Raw genomic sequence first — 23,009 nt, 5'->3', positions numbered from 1 at the left:
CTCGCCACCCTCAACTGACCCGAAAACAATGAAATCGCTGAAACTGTTTTTCGAAGATGATGGTATCTTTGATATCTGAGTACATTTTACTGAACTATGTCTTTATTTTTACTTAACAAAACACTTGAATGGAGGGCTTTTACTTTCCTAGAGTAATTACCACTGTGTGTGTGTAAGTGTTTTTGGATAGAGTTAGCTTTGTCCATGATAGATGTCAGTGTTTTAGGCCCAAATCCAGAGTCTGAAATGAAGCACCCCACTGGAGAGATGGTATGACCTGAGACCATTAAACACAGCTTGCTTTCTCTCATTCTTGCTAAACCTAACTGTTTGCAAAATAGAGAAGATTTGGTGCAGAAAGTCCTCCCTATTTAAACTCCGCAGAATCAGAGCTTCTCAGTCTTTTTCCCCCTACATGCTGGAAAACCATAGAGCTCACAAAGCAGCCCTCATGTGTGCACATAAACTATGTTATTCATTTACTGGCTCTCCGTCTCTGGATACCCCATAATTATGATGTAGAGCAATGCGGAGATTGTGTTAGTGAAACGTGTTTGCTTAGGCAAAGCAATGCAAAGTCCATTTTTCAAATGGATGCTTTGTTGCCAGACTTTGACGTGCTGTTGTTCAACTGTTGCAAGGAGGGGGAAGCACTCTGTCATGCAGCTCATTTTTTAAAAGTGTGTGGAGAACCAGAAACTCGCAAATCGCCGCTCCTCCTTTGCAGCGAGGCAAACAAAAGAAAACAAAATGTTGAAGGGGTGTAATGCAATCATGTCATCTAAGAGCATGGTGTATAAAAATGTGCAGTCTCATAAAGATTTTTTTCTTTTAATCATATTTGCATGTGTAGTTTGAGGCACTGCGTGTTTTACTTTTCAGCACAATAAGCGACAACAGTAAAACGTTGCAACAAAACATGCTAACGAATGATGTGTTGAAAAGGAACACAATTACCAGACCATATCCATTTTATGACTGAACTCTTCATCATCTGTCTATTTTCATTGCACTCCAGGTCATAAACACACACAAGCACCTACATTCCTATTCACAGAGTTCCCCTATTACTAACATTTCCGCTATTTTAACTGCAGAGAAGGCTTGCTAGAGACAATATTGCAGTGATTACCCCACAGCTGAAAGCCATTGGAGTGAAGCGAAGAGGAGAGAGAGCTGGGTGGGGGGTTAAGTCCAGAGAGGGAGGTATTAGGATGGAGGGAATCAGAGAAAGAAAAAGAGGGAGGAGGAGGGCTAAGAGAGAAAGAACTTAGAGAGGTTAGGAGGAAGGGTTTGAGAGTGATGGAAGGTGTATGATAAAGGGGGAGAAAGAGAGAAATTAGGATACAGAAAAGGAGAAAAGGATTTAAAAATAGTTTCACTTGGCTCTAAACCTGGAGGACGAGGGCCAAAGTGAAAGGCATAAAATGGGGTAAGCCTGTTCTCAAAGATTCTGCAGACGGTCATCTTTTGTCCATTATCAGTTCGCCCTGAAGAAAGTCACCACAACAACAAGCAAATTGTTACAACTGTTCCTGACATCCACTTGTGTGGGTTTTTTTTTTTTTTTTTTTTTTTTTCAGGACAGTATTTGTTTTCTGTGGATTTGTGTTTCTCATGATTCAGTTCCTGCCAAGGGAAGAGAAATAAAATTGAAAAAGAAACAAAAACAAAAAATAAATAGAGCAGGAATGAAGATATCCAAGGCAGGCAAAGAAGTAGATTGTAGATTGAATTTCATGTCCACACAAAACTGAGAGGATTACATTGCAAGCGTCCAGCCTTTTTCCATTCATATGTATAAAAACAATTTTCTTTTGGGAATCCTAGCGCCTGGCGCCAGCATAACCTCTGTATAATAAACAGTGCTAAATAATTTGGATGTGAAGGAACCTTGGCGAGGACCAGAGGCACGGCACAGCGCTAAGAACACTTGAGTGTGAGTCTTTGCAGGAGAAAAAGTTCTGTGGTGCAGGGACACGTTTAATTCAGTGTTGGCAGCCATTCTCAAGAAACATGACCAACCCTCAGGCCTGCTGCTGAACCTGCCATCACTGTTATCTCCGCCTTTACTAACATTACCAAGAAGGTTGACAAAAGACTATTTTGTTAAACATCTGTAGATAATGTTTTGTGAAATTAATTTTCTCTACCCAAAGAAACTATTAATCTGCCATTATATCCTTTATGAAATCCTGTAGGTCACATCAATATTCCTAAAAATCCCATTAGAACAGGATGGATTAAAGTTTGAAAAGAGATTGAAAATCAATTATGAAGTCAATTAACATTGTGCTCACAATGTTTTTCTTTTTTGGCCACTTTGGGGCAATGCAACAAGTTGTAGACAAAACATTGTCATATTGCCGTCTTATAATGTTGTCATAGTGAACGTGATTGCAAACAGATGCCTATTTAGACATTCAGAGTCACCGTTTTGGTGTCCACCAACTCTTGAAGGAAATATCTGGTTCTTTAGCTGTTAAATGTTAAATATGTTCACCAGCTAGTCACTATTTTTGTCTGTCTGCCCTTTGGCAAGGCAGCTTTATTTACAGAGCACATTCCATTACATGGAAATTCAATGTGCTCTACATTAAAAAAAAGAGACAAAAACATCAAGCATATGCAATGAAGTGGTAAAAAAGGAAGTAGATTAAAAGATTATAAAAAATAATACACACAGTACCTACATATACACACATTTGCATACACACACATACTCGAGGAAATTCATACAGAGCAGCAGTCACCACAAATACACACACACACACACACACACACAGTTCATAGGCCTGAGAAAACAGGAAGTTTTTGAGCTTAGCTTTAAATGTGGATACAGTTTTTATAGATCACAGTTCATCAGGCAGAGCATTCCTGAGGGCAGGTCCATAGTAACTAAATGCACCTTTACCAGCTCCTGATTGTATTCTGGGTACAACCAGAAAGCCACCGTCTAAAGACCTGAGAGATCTGATCGGGGTATAGTCAGTGAGCTTTGGTGCTGGGCAGGTAGTGTACAGTGGGTTTATCAGAGCCTTTTCACTGAAAACAGCTGCTTCATGTTGCTGGAAACTAGGCTGATGAGAGCAATGAGACTGAACCAAAACAGTAGTTGAATTGAGGGCCGTAAAACCAAAACAGTGAGCTGAAAACGCTAATAGAACTGCAGAGCTGGGTGATAATTCTCTGTGGGTTTGTCACTATGACAGACATTTTCACACTACAAGTAGTTATTTGATTTATTGTTGGTGTAAAAATATTGATTATAGCAGCTTTAAGTAAAGAATCTGAAAAAGCACCATTGTTGTGGGGTAGAGAATGTGCCCAAATGTCTGTAGGAGAGAAAGCCCATATCTAATTACACATGCTCCTTGCCTGATGTTGTCTTGAATGAGGCAGTGACTGTGCCGTATTGTCCTAATTATGGTTTGGTTTCTGGAGCTGTGTGAGCTGAGACTAGCGGCACTGCTTTGGCACTAATCAGCTCCAAAATATGAAAATCCCACATGTCACCACCACCTTCAAGGAAACGCTTCAAACAGTTAGTGTGACCCTGTTATTGTAGGTTAATGCTTCATAGAGCACTTGAATGGAAAATGAAGAATGGATCAGGAGCAGTAAAAGCACACTTAATCTCCTTGGTAACAAGCTCAGCATGCAGCTCTGTTGTACTTGACTTAAGAGTGAGCAATGGACTAAATGGATGTGAATGTAAATACAGTGTGGTGGGACCAAGTATTGCTGCGGCATTTCAAGGGCCGATGCCTGTTGTTGAACAGACTGATGAGAGATTGCGGTGGGTGAAGACTTCTTGATACAGGGAGGAAGGACTGGTAGCTAAATTTGTAGATTTTATGGTAGAAGTCTTTTCATGTTGGAGCCAAACTGCCAGAAATAGAAACATGGTCAGCAACAAAAATAGAAAGCTCCAAATATATGAAGTAACCTGAAGAATACTTAATGCTACAGATATAGCGCCATCTCCCTACAAGTAGCTGGGCAGTTCGAACCAACAGCCACTCACGATGTTGGACAGCTTTCCTCCAATTAAGACCGACACCAAATCAACATAAGGAGGAGGCAGCCACTACAAATGCTTTGTTTAATAACTTGCCAAATATTTAAACTGTGGATGAAGTGTCATCTCTGGATAAATAATGAGTCACATGATCATCCTGAATAAGGTGTATATTGATAGCCATATGGTGTAAAAACATCTTGTCACCTATTAGCCTCGTGACAGATAGGTAATCTTTTTTTGTATGTGTATAGTGTGTTTCTGTGCTCTCGATTGTGTCTCTGTATTGAGTGTGTTTCTCATGGTTTTAGAGAAAGTTCCCTCTTGTGACCAGGAGAGACAGAGTGCCCTGGACGAGGCTCGGCTGAATCCTCGTGAGGCAATTTTCATCCCTGACTGTGGGCCCGGAGGGCTTTACAAACCTGTCCAGTGCCACCAGTCCACAGGCTACTGCTGGTGTGTTCTGGTGGACACGGGACGGCCCATTCCTGGAACCTCCACCAGGTAATATCTTTTAACTGAATAAGTACTTGGCTTAAACCATTTTTATTATAGGCGTACTGTGATTTTGATCCAAATTGTGTATATTCTGTTCTTTTATTTATTTATTTTTCTCTCTGATATCCTGGTAGCAGGACAGTTGGAATAATCTCTGTTCAGCTTTGTTGGTACCAAGGCTGCTTACATTTAAAAAAAAAGTGATGTTATGACATAGCTTTAATAGTTTTTTAAAAGGTGTTTGCGGCAGCACTGTCCCCTTTTGTGACTCTTGAGACCTTAAATTTTGTTTTGCCAAGTTGCAGCTGCCAACTCACTTGGCAAAACAATTAGCTTCAAGCCCTGATGGGAATATCAGTTAGTTGGCCATAAACACTCAGCGTTTGGTATGACGTTTGTTTTCACTGCAGTTGCTGCTGTTTATATTGCTTTCAGGGAAATAGCAGAGGCAGGAATGGAGAAGAGGCAACAAAGAAACGGTTGAATAAGTGATGCCTATTGCTCATGCTTTAGCTGTTTAAAAAGTTTTTATGATCTGTGTCTAGAATGTGAATATTACAACTTGAAACACGGTGCTATATGAAGAGAAAGACATCAGATGTTTGAAGGACTGTAAACATACACTGGTCAATACAGGAACTGTTTTAATTCCTGAAGGGGCATCATCATTCTCTCTCCAAAGGAAAGTTCATGGTTTACAGGATGAAGTAAAGACATTTTTCCAATTTGAAAAAAATGTGTTGGTGTTTGAATATAGGAAAACTCAGGATTAGTTTCAAATCAATGAGGTACCAGCGTTTTTTTTAAAGACGAAAATAAATAACTGAAAGTCCTGAAAACTGTAAAATAAATCATATGAATAGTAGTAACACACACACACACACACAGACCATATTCTCATCTGCATTTCATAGATATTGAATGACAACCTTGAAGCGATTATTTCTTCGCATAAGAATTTATTGTATTTTGGACAAGACCTCATGTCACTCATCCCAATTTCTTTCCTCTGGACAGCAATGTGCAGTCATGCATCAGACATCCCATTTTGGATCAGTGGCCATGCAGACTGTGAAAAAAGAAATGACAACTTGCCTTTACTTTGAGAAAAAAAAGGCAAATGAGACACACATGCTCAATTTTCCATCCTATTCAAGAAGCACCGATACAATAGCCAGGAGAAAACGAGTCATGCCACGCATAATGCCAAACAGTTTGTTATGGCTCTGAAACAAAGCTTTGTAGATGTCAAATCAAATTTATTTATTGAGCGTTCATAAAAAGAGGTTAATCACTGTCAATAATTTTTTACAGATGAACAGTGAGCATACAAATTAAAGCCAAACAGTAATAGATAATATATTTTAAGAAGCCATAACTTGCATCCATGCATGCTGTGAAGAAATTAGGGAGGGTGCATGTGATCATAACAAAGATACTTCTCCTGCACCAATTATATCTCCTGGATTTTAATCAAGCTGCGTTCCCAATAAGAAGCTCCAAGTCAGATTGTTCTGGAGCCTGCAAGAAAAACAGGCAAATCTTTTGTTGAGTCTTCAGTTCCAGGCCATGCAGGTTTGATTTTTCTGTGGCTGAACAAATGTGTCGACACTTCTTTTATGTCTCAGGTTTTTCACACATTGCTAAGACAGATTTATTCTTTCCTTCTTCAGTTTCCTCTTCTGTTTCTGTCTCATGCAGCCATGTTCCTGCTGTCCTCTCTTTTTTGTGTAACAGGTACCAGACGCCGGAGTGCGATGGTGCTGCACGTTCTCGCGTCTCAGACACAGAAGATCCCTTCCAAGGCAGAGACCTGACAGGTTTCCTTCACTTTTCACTGCAATCCAAATTCACTTTTGGGTTTGGGATTGCAGAAATTTTCTTAGACTAAATTATTGTCTTGTGGAAAACCTTATTTTTTAGCGACTGAGGAGGCTAAAAAAAAATCACTAGTACGCCTGCAGCTATAAGAAAGTATGTCGAGTTCCATTTTCTTATAACATTTCACTTTGTCACCTTCATGGTAGCTGACAAGATGAACATTTTGATCAAGAGTTAACCAAACCACACTTTGTGGTGTTGGATTCCCTGGCAGCAAAGATCAGAGACTCTCCTCTAAACCAGAGGTCATAACCTCGCCTCATACTCCTCTGCCCTTGTTACTGCTCACTTACTTTTGTTGCCCCACTGTTTCCCCATCATTTAAGGTTGCATTGTAACTCTTATTTAACTCCCCATCTGGTGAGTTTACAGAGTCAAGCATGACTCCTGACTGTGCAGCAGATGTGTGGCATGTTTTATGGAAGGTGTGAGTGTTGCGGGGTGCGGTGGTGAGGCTGCGGGGGGCTGCTGTGGGTGTTGGAGACCACGGGGTGCTGAGTGGAGATATTTTTATGTACTGTAGAGGGATGTTCTGAACCGCCACAACAAAGCACAATATTTCATGGCTGTCAGATTAAGGCAAGAGGAGAAAAGAATGCTTGAGAGGGCAGTCTATTAACAGCAGCCACAGGTTCAATCTCACCGTGCCCAAAGTGCCACAAAAGTGCCAAAGTGCTCTGTCAGGAGGAAGTAGACAAACTCTTCCCTCCAGACCTTCTGTTGATTTACAGTTCAGTCAGCTCAGGAACCGAATATTGTTGTTATAAAACCCAAATGTTAAAAAAATCTTTGATGAAAATAGTTTGGTCTTATCTAGTGTTACAACAAAATATGATAGATATATGTTAGTTATAGATAGATAGATAGATAGATCGATAGATTATTGCCATGCAACAGTGTTGGTGGTAATTGCTTGGTACAGCATGGTAGCTCAGTTCCAGTGCAAAAGAATGAACAAAACAAGCAAACAAGGGCCATAAACCATTACAACACACACAAAAAGGAAACACATGAATATGAGAGTATGTACAGCGAATATATATGATATATACAGCACAGCTCCCCCAGCATATCAAATAGCCCAACAGACAGTAAGTATAATGACTGATGTACAAGGGCACCAAGTCCAGTCTGAGTTCAGTCCAGAACATACAGAGCATTCAGGTCAGTATATGAGATGTGTTCTGTCTGCTGTAGGAGAGAGGCTGTTTTTGAAACGAGTGGTGTTTGTTAATATAGACCTGTATGATCATGATATCATCCTAGAGAGGATGATATCATGATCAGGAAAGACCAGGACAGAAATACAGTAAGTAAGGTTTTTTCAAACTAACTCTATACCACAAGGAGAAAAGAATGAGTGTTTAGTGTGGACAGAGTGGACACTCAAAGATGTTCAGCAAAAAGTTTCAGTTTTGATTAATCATTTTCTGTATGTGGAGAGAAATTTGGGAAATTCAAAGTGGAAATTGGAGGGATTTCTGAACGATTAATGGGATAAAAAAAATGGAAATTTTGTTGGACAAAACTATGTCTATTTCCTCTGACTTTAATCTTTGCTTTTTTCTTGTGAGATGGATAGCTGGATCTCATCAAGGAGCGGAAGACAAATCAGATAAAACAATCTGAAGAGGGAAAACCGTAACATTCTTAGACATAGATTATGTAGAGTGGCGCCTTAGAAAAGGCGCCACAGGTGGACACTGGTGATCTCAATGTACATACAATGGGGAAATTCTACTTTATTGTACACCCTCTTTCTGTCTACAGCTGATAAATCCCATTTTAACCTTGTTTGGTGCAGCTTTAATGAGTTTTAAAGTCTTCAGATTAACAAGATCAAATCTAAGTGGTCCAGAGCCTGTTTGACGCTGCCAGAGGTCCTGCACCACACTGTGCCCTTGACACCTTGCCACATAGGCTGCATAGAACATAACGGTTTGCGCTTCATAACACCCCAATTTAACACTTGGATTAAGGCGCAGCAAGGCAGTGCTTCTCCGAGCTTGTCGTGTCGTAGGAAATGCTAATTGGATTCACCTGGCGGGGCAGCGGACCACCTCCCACAGAACGCCCTGAACCAGCACAAAAGGAATGAAAAGAAGTGAACAGAGCAGAGGACAAGGAGGCCACAAATGTTCAGAGGAAGGGGAGGAGGGGATCAGCTAAGAAAGCTTGAGAGAAAGAGGGAGAAACTGAAAAAAAAGACAGAATGAGAAGATTAGTTTACTATGCAGCTGTGTTTGAAGTTTCCCTTTAAGAGACACAATTAGGGGGGAAAAATTTGCACTGGTTTAGCGTGCTATTAAAACCATACATCTGGGCAATTAAAAAGAGCTACCCAAGGTGTTCAGAATTGTGTCATAAAAGTTAACAGGTCTGCACTGCTCAACAAAGCTCTCTCATCACTGCACACTTCTGTTCCACCTCTCGCCATGTGCCTCGGCTCTGTTTTTCTCAAGTCTTACAAAACACCCAAGCAATGTATTTTAGGTCAAATGAAAATATATTCACAATGATTCACCAGTGATTGGTGAATATAGGCTATTTAACAGGTACACCTGGTTTGTCTTTAAGCTTTGGATAAGGTTTGCATGCTTTGTTCTACTGTGAGAAAAGACCTTTCCTGTTTGACATCTCTCATACTGGTTCATCGATGCCGAGACTTCAGAGGCACTTCAGCTTCACTGCGCTGTAATGACTCAAATTACTTGTGGAAGGTAATTTTGGTGTATTTGTGTCTTTGATTTGTGTCAGGTTGCCCAGAGGGGAAGAAAGTGGAATTCATTACAAGCTTGTTAGATGCCCTCACCACAGACATGGTCCAAGCCATAAATTCACCAGCCCCCTCTGGTGGTGGGAGGTAAGTACAGTATTGTCATGTACCATAGGAAGCTCAGGAGTATTGTATTGAGCAGGATACTTCATCACTGACTCTTCATGGAAAACTTCAACCTCTTCTGGTTTTTCTCATATAATCCTTCCCTCTGGTTTTCTGAACTCCACGGTAATATTTTTTCTCTGACATGTAATGCACAGATCTTGGCACGAACACTGACTGGGTTTGATGTTCACTTTTCCACAAAAGCTACAAAAGTATATATACAGATGGGAGTGAAAGGTATTTTGGATTAAAGATGAATAAGCTGCTAAATATTTTGTTGCAGAAGACAAGGTGACCTCAGTTTATCACAAATCAACAAAATGAACCTTTCTTTAGGTTGAAGTGACATGATTACATGTCAAATGGCCGCATGTGTCACACAGGATTAAGAATTTGTTCATCATAAATGCATGTTCAACATGTTATCTCACCATAAAGTATATGTGAACTTGTGCCTCTGTATCTCCAGTTTATTCTATTTGATGTGGGTAATTGCTAAGATTAAAGTTATATCTTCTACATTTTGAGCAGGTTACATCATTTCTTTGCCACTTCCTGTTATATCCATCCTTCTAGGTTTTGAATGTCCTGTTCTCACAGCTTTGTTTTCCTCTGACCCTTACCAGATTTGTTGAGCCTGACCCCAGTCACACTTTAGAGGAGAGGGTGGTGCACTGGTACTTTGCCCAGTTGGATAACAACGGCAGCCACGACATCAACAAGAAGGAACTCAAGCCTTTTAAGAGGTACCTGAAGAAGAAAGCCAAACCCAAGAAATGCGCCCGCAAGTTCACCGACTACTGTGACCTGAATAAGGACAGGGCCATTTCCCTGCAGGAGCTGAAAGGCTGCCTGGGCGTCAGCAAGGAGGGTAAGAGAGGAAGAGGAAACCTGGGGAAAAACTGAGTGAGAGTGGGTTGGCAGGGTCATGGAGTAGGGTCATGACCCTGGTATGAACTTCAGGCCAGCTGGGAAAATGTTCTTATAGAGTATAGAGTCTCCTTCAACAACCAGCTAGAGGAGCTCTTTGTCACGCAGAACTCATTTTCTTCAGTTAACCAGCTCCCCCAACGGTTATAAAATTGAATGTCTTGAACCAAAGCAGCAGGTTTCAAAAATAGAACAAAATCAATTTTCCAACAGAAATGCCAAATCGAAAAAATTTACAAGAATAAAAATGGTGCTTGGTTGTGTTAAGGTGATAAGTTTCCACATGTTTAAAACTTCCAAATATACTGATGGAGTGTAAACTACAAAACAAAGAACTATTGCCATGAGGTGAATTAGATTTTCACTAATATTTCATCATGTCGAAGATGAATTCAAGTCAATCAAAGTCACTTGGTCATTCAGAGGAAGGGATGAAGTAACTGCAGTGCAGGTGACAAACAGATGTGTTGGCAGTCTAAATGAGGTGCACTGCTCCACTTAGCGCTCCCTGATGAATATTTAGACAAGACTAATGTATTAGTGGATCCTAGACACCGTCTGGGCCGGAAAACTGTAACTACTCATGAAGAGTTCACAGACTGGTCCTAATAGAGATAATAAACAACAGTCAGTCCTACAGTGAGAGGCTGCTGTCAGCTACAAGCAAAATGTCATAGAGCAAAGAGAAAAAGAAATATACTCATGTTTAGAAATGATGTAAGTAGTTTGAAGAAGCCCGCAGATTTTGACACACCTTTAGACACTTTTTAGACATTACACATTGAGTTGCAGTGTGAAGTGATTTATCCCATTGCAGTGATGGAAATATTTTTTTGCAGGTATAGCTGCATTGATGCATATCGTTTAAAAATTTAAAAAAATTATATATTTAAAATGAACAATGATTATTTCCTTTTATGGCAAAATTTAAGTTGTTTTTTATTAAGCTATTTAGTAACAAGACGTCCACCTCCATCAAATTACATTTTTTTTTCTTTTTTTTTTTCTCGTTTGCAGGTAGCTCAACGACAAGCAGCAACCAAGGGACAAGGCAAGGGGCAAATTTGTTCAGTAAGGCAAACTAATACGCTTCTACTAACCGTGCCTCTGCCTTTGAGCGCTGTAGTTGTCTTGTTGTGTAATCCATTAACACGCAACATTGGTGAAATGTGTCAGTTTGTATTAGTTGCAGCTAGTTGACACAGCAGCTTTCTATGCACATGCAAAGCTTTCCATGGTGATTTGTACAGAATACTTAAAGTTGTCTGTCCACGCATGTGCATCTATGTGTGGCATGTGTGTCCATCGCTATATGTTATTGGCACAAATTATTGGTATATTATCTGTTCTGCTGTTATTTTAGAAAACTGTTCTGATGATCTGAATTCTTAAACTGATCAACGGGCCTGAAAAACTTCCAGCTTGGTCTTAAATATATTTCTTAAGATGAATTTTGTGACATCTTGGTCCTGTGCTTACTTTGATTTTGACAACAAGAATCTAAGAAGTACCAAGAGCCAATGAATATAACAAAGAGGTTATCATGCTATTTTGCTGATTGTCTGTCTTTTTGTTTGTCTTTCATTTGTTCAATGTGTCTCTCTCCGTCTCTCTTAGTGTCGTGTTCAATCTATTAGGATTTCCCATTATTGGTCCCATTGGTGCTGTTGACTCTGGCCAGTGGGCCGGTTCAGCGCCACATAGCATTGAGGTCATGTGTTTACCCTGGCGCTACCCTGCTGCGCCTGGAGAACAGTGGCTCAGAGCGGGCATAACGTCAGGCCTCTCGGACCCTGGGCACGTCTGCCAGGATAAACAGCATTTGTATTAGAAGAGCAGAGATGGAGGCTCAGCCGGTTGTTTTCGCTTTAGTCACCAAGTCTCTCACCTTCATGCTTAAGAGCTGGAGGTAAAAGGCCTGACAGCTTTATACGGCTCCTTGTGCTGCCACTCAGGCACTCTTAGCTAGTGATGATTGTGAAGAGAGTGATATATTGTATGTTACGGGAGAAGGAGAGACAGAGAGAGCCTGCATGAAAGAAGCAGGAGTCTGCAAGAACATATGGCACCATTCTGCCTTGACTAAGATAGACGGCCATTGTGTTCAGGTAGGCTTAGCTGATCCTCAATGGCCTGGATCCCTTTAAGTCAAGCTGCATTTGTCAGGTATTAAATCTTATCATGCTCTGTCGCAGCTTTGGATTCGTCACTGGAGTGTTGTTGGACATATTTACAGTTTACAGTACGTGCTTTTTGGTGAAGGATTGTGAGCATGTGGGGCAGGGTGGAGCACATCTGCATGAGGCTCCTCGCTCTTGACACGTTGGCAACAGCAAAGGAAAACATCTGAATACCTTGTGTGAGTTTTGAAGTGCTGAAGAGGGTGGCATCCATCCTCTGAAGAGACTGGAAACCTCATTATAGATGAGATATGTAACAGAAGCCCGGGGCAGTTATTTTCACTGTAAAGCCACAGTCAGCAATGGATGAGCAGCAGTTCTGGTATTAAGATGGCCCCGGCATCTTGTCTGGTTCACTGTAATGAACAAAATACAAAAATGTTTTACAGTTAAACTTGTTGCATTGAGATTGGGCAGCAGGGTTCATGATGTTCTCTTCAAGTCTTAATTCCATTTAGAAAGACGTAAACACTCATTTGAATAAGTATGAACACATGCGGGTGTGCATGTACAAATGCTTGCACACACCAAACACGGGCAAACACAATTACAAGATATTCGAGGATCTCTTATGAGTGCTTACAGAGGTTTTAGACAGAGGGTTTAGGATGCAGGAAGCTTTTGCTGTTGTTGAGAATGAGTAGATTTGCATTTGATAACTAAATGCACCATTTTAGTTGCTGCTACATGCTACAATTACAGAATTCACTCAATGGAGATTGAATAACAAACTAGTGGCACCTTGTTGTGATCAAATCCATTTGGATGGATGGACAGATGATGGAAATGTGGGTTATTCTTAAATTGTGTGTCAAAAAAGTGATCGCCTTAACAAACTGGAGGCAGGAAGAAGGCAGCAAATGCAACTTTTAAAATAAATATTTTTACTTTGAATTTGAAGTAGTTTTTCACAGAAAAAGGTTGGTTTATTTTGATGGTGTGTACTAATCATAATCCTATAGAAGTTTATGATTATATATGTATGGACCTGACATCAGTAAGTGCTGATGATTAGGAGGGAAACACCTCAACACTGCGGTTATTTAAGGGCTGATTTTACTAAGACAAACAGTCTGGTAAAACAGTAGAGGAAGATGTACACATGCTTTTTGCGTCTTGTCTCCTGTTTTATGTCAAACTCCTCTCTTCCTCTCTTGTCTCCTTTGCTGCTCTCTCTCTTCCTCTCCTGTTTGTCCTGGCTGTGTCCGTCATTAGCCAGGAATGAAAGGAGGGCATTATGAGGCAGACCTGGCACTGGGGCCGCAGGACCATTAGGGAGCCCAGAGCCCTGTCCTCTCAGAGCCAACAGCAATTACTCCACACCACTTGTATTTTAATTACTGTGACATCAGCTCGACACACTGTTCTGTGTTAAAGGTAACAGAGGTCAACAGAGAGGGCCGTAACAGTTAGATAAGCATCTTTACACTCATCATCACTACCTGGAGATGAGTTTTGCTCCAAAAACGGGAGTTAGACCACCTTCCCTATTTCATGGGCTGTTCTACAAGGCTAACAGTAAACTCAAGCCAGTGTATCCATCCACTTAGCCAAGTCCCTTTTCCCAGTTGCGACCACGTACAAGTATACCATGATTCCCAGCTCTTGAGCCAAGTGTCTTTATTGGCTGGTCCCAGGTGAGGCGAGGTGATTCACCGCTAGACGGGATCTGCTTTCAGCTCTTTATCACAAGTGGGGCCAAGGTGTCCAGGGAGAGGCAAGGGAGCTTTGTGTTGTTAATGGCACAGACAGTGTCCTCAGTGACTGGGAGGAGAGGACGAAGAGAACCATTCGCTGCTCTGGAGCCTGGTAATTGCAAAGCCGAGTCATCAGCACTACTGTAGCTCAGCTCCTTACAACAGAGACATTTATCTGAGCTAAAGAGGGTAACATCATGACTTCACTGGAAAGAAGTATCATAAAAAAAATGTGATACTGCATAGTTTAGCTGGTAGAACATGCCACTAATGCTGCCACGGTTAAGTGTTTTTGACAGACAAGTCTAATTTACTCTGAATGTAGAAAATACTACAGTTCCTCAGCTGCACTGTCACCTAAAATCCATAAACACTACAGAGGCCAAACTGAGGTCAAATAACAGCTGGTTTAAATCTTAGAACTGAAATACCTGAGCATTCGAATGTCTCTCTGTGATTTCTTTATATCCTGTTTTCACCAAAAACGTATGTTGTGTTTTTGCTGATCAGGCCTCCAGATGTTGTTGTAGGCTGTTGTCAGTCCTTCTTTCCGACAATATTGTCCAGAACAAAACATCTAAAACAACTACTGGGAAGATTGTTGTGATATTGCTTTGACGCCAACTACTATCCCCATCAGACCAATATTTTCACTTGTAGATATGAAATATCAAACTCTGATATGCAGATTGCTATTTAATTTGCTCCTCGGAGGATGAACCTTTTCCATTTTGGCATTCATTAGGTGCCCTTGCATCACATTTTTTACTTTGTACACAAAAAATCAAAAATCTAAATTGCTCTCTGCATGGTCGCCATAATAAAAGCCACAAAAATGCCACTAAAAAAAATATATTTTCAAGAATTTCCAAGAAATCACTCAGTTAAGCAGTGTGGCTGGCTGCAACATGTTTTTAGCCATGCTATTTGTCTATGGATGGCAATATCAGTCTGTCTGTTGGTCGCTTGCATGGCTGTCTTATTCTTCTTTCTTTGTCTGGGGAGCCATGGTGCCCATTGCTCTCCATGCCAACCATTCATATGTTTATGCACTGTATACCGAACAAATTGCTGCTGCTGCTCACTTCTTGTGCATTTCAGGATTTTTTTTCTGTTTGTGTTTACAGTAGCGAATTGTAAAAGCTTTTATGAACTGGGTGGATACAGGTTGATTTGGTGTTGTGTTTTTGTAACTGACACATATAGTAGCAAAAGTCAACATTTATTCACATACAAATGTCACAGATTAAACTGGAAACAGTAGTCACCTGGACCCAGAAAGTCACAGTGCCAATAGTTGGCCATAATATTTTATTTGATGCACTCAAATGTATAGGCGCAGCATGTAATACTGACTCACATATATAAGGTAACCTATGATTTATGGAGCTATGGAGAGATTGTGATGCATTATACTTGGGACAGAATACTTAACTCAAAGTTAAATGCATTGTTTTAGACTGCAGAAGTTTCAGCTGGGCCTCTATTTCATGGCTAACATAACCAGCAGTGACAGAGAGCACACCTGAACATCCCCACCCCCACCGCCTGCTGCTCTCTAACACACAGGCTGATAGAGAGTCTAGATACACACACCCTCCACATGCAGATAGACACACACACACACACACACACAGGCACACACAACCACAACCACATTTCCACATGCACACACTTTTCCATGCCATGCACATTAACAAATACACCTATACAGGGCTGCATACCAACATGCACACACAGACACACACACACACACACACACAGGCTGAGCTCTCACAGGGCTCAGGAGGACCTCCGCTCCGTCTGACAGCCATCTGTAAGCAATCTAAGCTCTTAACCCATCTCCTTTTCTCCCAGGCCTCTCCTTCCTTCGTTCCTTCTCTCCCTTCTTCTTCTTCTTCTTCTTCTCTCTCTCTCTCTCTCTCTGCCCCCTCACCCATCCATCTGATTGATGAGTGAGAAGTCCATCCCTTATGCAGCACGTTGTCCCGTGTAGTTTCAGCACAGATGCAATACAACACACACAAAAATCCAAAGTCCTGTTGAGTTATAGCTTGGTCGTAACATTACGTCAACACATGTGATGGTACAACATGGACAGTCAGGATGTAGGTGGTGAACAGCTGCGTGACAGCTGATCTTTACTTAGTAACCACTGACTGAGCATGTTGGTTTTACATTCTTACAATCTGCTATATATCCTTCATTGATTCAAGAGGAAAATGGTAAACAAACTAATAAAAAAACATTGCATCTTAAAACAGTAATGGTCAAAACACGCAAAAGCTGAGGCCATAATACAGCACTAATTTTTAACAAGTTATATTTAACAGGGTTTACTTTTTTTTTTTTTTTTTAAACACAAGTTACAAGATCTGCTTTCCACATGTTCATCCAGAGAGGAAACCTTTTGTCTGGCACAGATGTGATAAAGAATGCAGACAAAAATATGGAGTTTGTGTTTGACTTAAGTCTACAAAACTGACATGTTGAGACAAATATTAATCTCTTTTTACATAGCTTTAAAGTTGAAAAAACATTGAAAAAACACAAAACTGCACAAATGTCTCCCTAACACACACTTTGTCACTTTAACTGCGAGACAAGTTGTGTTGAGTGAAATTTTCAAACATTTGTCTATGAAAAAAAAAAAAACTTTCTCTCCCAGTTTGTGTGTGTATTTGTGTGTGTGTGTGAGAGGGAAAGAGAGTCTGTTTAGGTGAGCTTATGCCTGTGAAGGGATGCTAGCCTCTTGTCACACAACAGCAACGTGCATGAGCGCATCTGCATGCTGGATACTGAAACAGACAAGTCAATTCATTTTTCTTTTTTCCCCTTCCTTCCCTCCCTTGTCTGTCTCTCTTTCTGTTCCCAGTAGGTCGTCTGGTTTGAGAAGAGAAGGTTCCAGAAGCTGAGACGAGAGCAGAGGGCACAGAGGGAAGGCATCTGTACGCTTGCTGACAGGAAAGAGAAAGATGGAGCAGAAAAATTAAGAAGTTCCTGAGCTGTTAAAAAATGAACAGAAAAACGAGAAAAGAAAACGAAGCGGCGCCAAAATATTTGCACTTTCTCCTCCCTATGTTTGACATTTTATCTGTTTGTATGTTTTTTTTTTCTCTTGAAGTGAAAAAGGTCTAGGTAAGAATGAGAATATATTTGTAAAGAGATGACAGGCTCACCACTGGAAGAGCAAGTATGTGTATGTTACCACATTTCCCTTTGTGTTCAGTCTGCTGTTGCGATTTGTTCTGTCCTCAGATTAACAAGAAGACGTACTCGCACACAATTTGTGACTGTTAACTAAAATATTTCCCCGTCGCATATGGCAGCATACAGGCCAGTGGCAACCCACTAAAGAGAAACTTCCAGTGAGTCACATTCAGCCCGACTGTGGCCCGATACACTCATACTCCTAAAGGAAGAGCTACGGCAATGTAGACCATTTCAAACAAAGTGCAATGCCGTATATGAACATGCAATATTAAGTGAACAGCATGTATTAGATTTAAACTGTGACCACAGACTCTAATTCATCAGCACAGAATTAGCTGTATGAATCCCCTTGCACTGTACAGAACCTTCTAGTAACATTAACATTTTGGCTCAAGAATCAGATGTTTGTGAACAAAGTCCAAGATGTGTCTGGTTTTTGTTCAGCACATACCAGTGTTGGGGAAAGCTAGCTCTAAGTAAGTAGTTACTTTACTTGCTTGCCACGTAGTTACCTGAGGTGCAACCCAAAAGCAATGCAAGACCAGCATGTTGTATGTAGTTTGTGTTTTCTCAGTTTATACCATGTTGTCTGCACAAGATGCCTTTAATGTTTTTTCTACTTTTTTTATAAAAGGTACCGCTAACAAACATTTAATTATAATAAAAATAACAAAGTCAAAAAGCAAATAGTAACAGATTGTGAGAATTGAACATTGTATAAATCAGTTATCAAAAGTTGTGCATCTCCCCAACACTTGTTAATACAAAATCCTAGCATTATCCTTTCTATCCAGTATAATTTATACTGTAGCAAGCAGCTGGTGAAACATACAGTACTTGTAGATATTAAAGCTGCAGATTTTTTTTTTCCACTAATGGGTAGAGAACTCAGACACCAGCGACAGATATACGACCCTGACATATTGCTTTATAAAGTTTTTATGGTTAACATTAGCCCACATTTGCCTCCGTACACATCTAACAGACACAGAGAAACATTACCAACCCAAGTCAAATAATTACTCCCTTTTTAGGGTCTCCACAAACTCCAAAGAAAATATCTGGCTATTTAGCTGCTAATTGTTCCATCTTCTTTACCAGCAAGTTACTAACTTTGTCTGCCATCTGGTGCTCAGCAGTGGGTTTATCAGAGATTTACTGAAAACAGTTTGATAAGAGCTCTGACACTGAAATATACAGGAAATTGAGCTAAAAGTAGCCAAAAAGCTCTTAAATTGGCAGTTAATAATAATTACCTGTGGGTTTGTAGCTACGATGACAAATACACACAAGCATTTGATTTGGTGTTTATATAAAACTGATTAAAGTGGAAATAGACAACTTTTTGCTTTAACTTATCATTATGAAGTAAACGTTGATTGCACAGTGTAATGGCTATAGAATAATGACACCATCAGCGTTTAGATTGGTTCCCTATTAGCCTCGCTTTCACTATGCAATTCTGTCTGCCACTGGGTACGATCTCCCGGGAAAATGAAGGCTTGATTTACGGTGCAAAGGAAGCACGTCACCAATTGTGCAACCAAAAGAGGAAGAGGATAGCGCTTTTGTTTTCCCCGGTAGCAATCAGTAGCTATATCTCATAATAAATTGTTAGGTGGCCAACTTCTTTCTATTGTCTTATTGCTATATGATTAATGTGGAATACTGCACAGGCAAATCTGATGACACACTACTTCTAGCTGCGTTGGCTACGTTTTAGTTGCATTGAGTATACTACCTGAATAAACTTGTCTTGTGATTTCTAGAGGGCTTTCTTTCTGTTAGCTACCGTCGCTAATGGGAAGTTAGCTACTATGTTATTGGTTAATTTTATGTCAAGATACAAGTCATTATGTCTAGTTTTATTACTCTGCTAAGTTGAGGTTAGTATTCATTTTCTACACAATCGAACCTGGAAAACAATGAAAAAGAAGGTATTTCCAGTGTGCTTATGTTGAATTCAATGCTGTTGAGTTAATTGGGAAGTGTTTGGCGATCATGAGTTCAATGGTTTCTACTGGTTACTAAATTACAACAAGTCTCGGACAAAGACCCCCTGGTGGGGAATCTATTCTTTAAAAACAGATTACAGTTCAGAAAACAAGTTCCTAGCTTTACCCGGAAAAGAGAGGTCACACAGATGACTAAACTCAACCAGTAAATGGAATAAGATGTTTATATGGCTGAGAATCCTGTTAATATCAGCTCATCGAAGCTGTCATATTCACATTTATCCACATTGTAAAAAATATGTGGCATTTACAAATGCCAGCTCCTAAAATAAATATTTGAGTCTCCCCAGTAATATCAGAGTACATTTTGTGTATGTAAACACATTCATTGTCTGTCCTCCAACAGTTGATGTCAGTCCTGCTTTGTGAATCACTTACCACCACACATACTTGGAGCTTTGCCACCTCATGTAAGACAATGCAATATGCCTTTCAAAATACCCAGGCTCCCCCAGGGTTCCTAAGTAATAGGAAAATGACCGAGCAGGGAGGAAAAACACTAGAAAAAGACTATATGAACAGGTTTTGGAATGTAAAAAATATTTCTTCCTCACATTTGGGAACAATTGAGTTTCATAATTAGAGAATCATGAGTTGCCATTGTGGTCTGAATGCTTGTGTATTTTTTTTTTTTTCTTTTTGAGTTGTGTATTTCTTAACATATTCCCAAAAGTCACTGCAGTGGCTAGTAAACGTGAGGCAAAAAAAAGGCTCCTATTGTAAATATGTACAATAATCTTTATTTGTTTGTTTTACTAAATTTCATTGTCGGGCACATGAGTGTTCACTTACTTCACTGTCATTCTGGCTTACTGTAAAAAATATATACTTTTCACTGTGTTTACATCATGTCAAACATTAGGCTATTAGAGTAGCTAATTCACAACATTGAAATGCTTAGACCAGACTGTATGTTATCAGCTCTGAACACTGTTTATTTTATCTATGGTTGGGGTTATTTTACTATTTCAGCTTCTGTTTTACGATTCCTGTCATCATCACTATGCATGGTCAAGAATGTATACAGTATCTGGTGCTGAATCCACAACAATCACAAGTCCAGTCGTGTCTAATTTGAAATGGACTGTTATGCCAAGAAGAAACCTCTCATTCTTAGAGGGCTGTGCAGTCTCTCCTGAGTGCCTGTTTCTGTCCAATTTGAACACTGAGCTTGTGTGTGTATGTCGGCTGAAGTGCTTCCAGACGCTGCAGGGCTGCGGATCACACGCGAGATCTAAAACAACCTAACAGGCTAGTAATCACTGCTAATCACGATGAGAGATTCATAGTGAAAGAGGCTTACAGATGACTATCAGTCTGACAGGGAGAAGCCAAGATCATCTTGCTCCTCACCAGCCACTTTTCCACTGCAAACCCCCCAACAGGGTGGTCAAGACCATCTTGACATGTTTTGACAATATTTCTTATTCATAGCTGGAGAAATTAGATCTGCTGGAAAACAAAGCACTCAGATATGTTGTCTTTGGGTGAAATTGGTAAATGTAAATTATGTGGCTTGAGGTGCAGCTGTTTGGCTAAGCATTGAAAAGTAAAATGTCTCTCCACTGTAATTGATGCCTTATTTCCTGAGCAATTTCAACCTGTATCACAATAGACACATGCAAGATTGAACAACAGAATGGGCCCAAATAAAGGCTGTTTTTGAGAGGAATCTAAAATGAGTTTATAAGGTGCAGCTTGGCACACAGCAGTAACCTACACCTGGGTTATATCACTCTCTTGGTTAGTTTTTGTTGCTTCCCACCTGAAATGTGACATAAATTTTAAGTGGCCAAAATGACAAAAAGGTCTGTAGACCTGCCTTCGATTTATGACAACTGAGAAACAAACATACTTTAGTGACTGAGGTTTGAAATCCTAAAGAGGTACATTTGGCTACAAGAGCACCAAAATCTTAGTCATTTATTTATGAAAGTGCATATAGGGCTACTGTGCACTATCTTGCAAGTATCTGGCTGTTTTGATTAAAGTTGACTAGACTACAAACATTAATGTGAAAGCATTTTAAAAGCTTGTTCCTTCTGAGATAGAAGTGTGTTCAGATGAAAGTTTCTTTCCCAGAACTACAGTTTTTCTCAGTTGGCACAATCATGAACTGGTCCTGATACTGTTTTATACCGCATCTATTCAAACTATGCTCAGTTTGGACTCAGTGCACCTCTTGGACAGTGAAAAAGCATTCAGAGCTGAAGTAAAAGACAAGCTCTGTGGGAGGAGATGGAGTTCAACACTGACCCCTGTTGGTGAAGATGGATCACTGCAGGCTGGACGTTCACATTCAGTATCAGCCAAGCCGATTGAATTTCATGATCTGACAATAAATATTTTTTAAAGAATGATCATCTCGTGCGGTTTTCTTATTACACATGCCACTTTTGAATTGTAATTCACTTCAAGTTTATATGGAATGAAAACTGACAAAACATTGGCAGATACAATTGGGTGAATTTTTCATACTGTTGAAAGTAGACTCTCATAATCAAGGTTAACTGTTCCCATGTTTGAATGTTGAAACTAACTATGAAAATGCACTCTTTCTGGCCTGTTGATTTGTGTGTGTGTGTGTGAGATTTTCAGATTTAGTGATGAGACTTCAAAGGTGCGGATGTTGTCAGTGCGTGATGGGAGGCGGAGGGCTTCAGGGTGAGGTCGCTGGTGACGGGGGTGGTTTGGGAAAGGGGGTTGTATCACAGATGAAATTGGAGCCAAGAGGCAGCTGCAGTACATCTGTCTTGTACTGACACATGTGGCATTTGACTTCCAGTGTGAAGTTCAAAAGAGTTTTATAATGACGCAGCTGCTTGGGGATGTACGTATGTGCATGTGTGTGTGTTTTAGAGAGTGTATGTGCGTTTTCTCCTTTGTTGAGGGTGGAGTAGAGGGTAGGTGATTTACCAAAGGGGTTTCATAGGTGAAGATTGGAATTTGGGGTTTTGAAAGTGATGTGTGGGCTGTACAGGTGCTGCATGATGTTGTTCCAGGATGTTAATAACTTACTGAAGGGGTCACATTAACTTGTGGCTTTTTGTGCCAATCATCCACCCAAATGTGTGAATAATTTGATGGTACTTTAAAAAAAAAAACTGTTCATTCATTTAGAAAAAATGAATAAAAATATTCTCATTCAACATGTCTAAACATCAGGGATACAATCTACAAATGTGGATTACACAGCACTTGCTATACTTATTAAGAACATTCTTCAACAATCAGTCATATTGTTTTTTTCTCCCCAAATTGTGGCTTTAAAACTGTTAGTCACTGTCTGATGAAAATGCAACCAACAACTGTGGACCCATGATCGTAAACAGATCAGCGAGGGACAACCTCATATCAACTGTTAATGACAAAAATATCATAATTTCCCCATCATATACTAAAAAAGCAACAGGGATCACCCAATGAAGTTAGAAACAGTCTATGTAGGAGTTTTCCAATATAATGACCTATTATTTTAAATTTTACACAGGTTTTGAAAGTGATGAGTAATTTGCAGAGAAAATTTTGAGTTTCTTCCTCCTTTGTGTGCATTGAAACACTTAAAAACAGATCAAACACCATTAGAAGTAATTAGAAAGGGCCATTAGCTTGTGTGATAGCTAAACATTAGCGGTGGGGGGATGATGGTGCACACTGCTAGCCATTTGTGCCTGATGCCCTCTATGCCTG

General features: G+C 40.1%; 1 protein-coding gene across 6 annotated transcripts in view; it reads left to right on the top strand.

Moving 5' to 3' along the window:
- smoc1 (SPARC related modular calcium binding 1) overlaps positions 1–21,679 on the top strand; it is a 55,664-nt gene extending 33,985 nt beyond the window's left edge. For 4 of the 6 annotated variants that reach the window (XM_067614352.1, XM_067614351.1, XM_067614350.1 and 1 more), the window contains 6 exons: positions 4,333–4,525; positions 6,257–6,339; positions 9,158–9,263; positions 9,911–10,155; positions 11,232–11,265; positions 16,967–21,679. In XM_067614352.1, coding sequence (XP_067470453.1) covers positions 4,333–4,525; positions 6,257–6,339; positions 9,158–9,263; positions 9,911–10,155; positions 11,232–11,265; positions 16,967–17,006 — 701 coding nt within the window. In that variant the 3' untranslated portion in view covers positions 17,007–21,679. Of the gene's footprint in view, positions 1–4,332; positions 4,526–6,256; positions 6,340–9,157; positions 9,264–9,910; positions 10,156–11,231; positions 11,286–16,966 lie in introns of all 6 variants that reach the window. The other 2 variants (XM_067614347.1, XM_067614349.1) reach the window with 2 other exon arrangements.
- The last annotated feature ends 1,330 nt before the right edge of the window (positions 21,680–23,009 follow it).

Source organism: Thunnus thynnus, chromosome 16 (assembly GCF_963924715.1).
Source record: "Thunnus thynnus chromosome 16, fThuThy2.1, whole genome shotgun sequence".
Classification (NCBI taxonomy): domain Eukaryota; kingdom Metazoa; phylum Chordata; class Actinopteri; order Scombriformes; family Scombridae; genus Thunnus; species Thunnus thynnus.
This window is presented reverse-complemented; position numbering and strand designations above follow the sequence as displayed.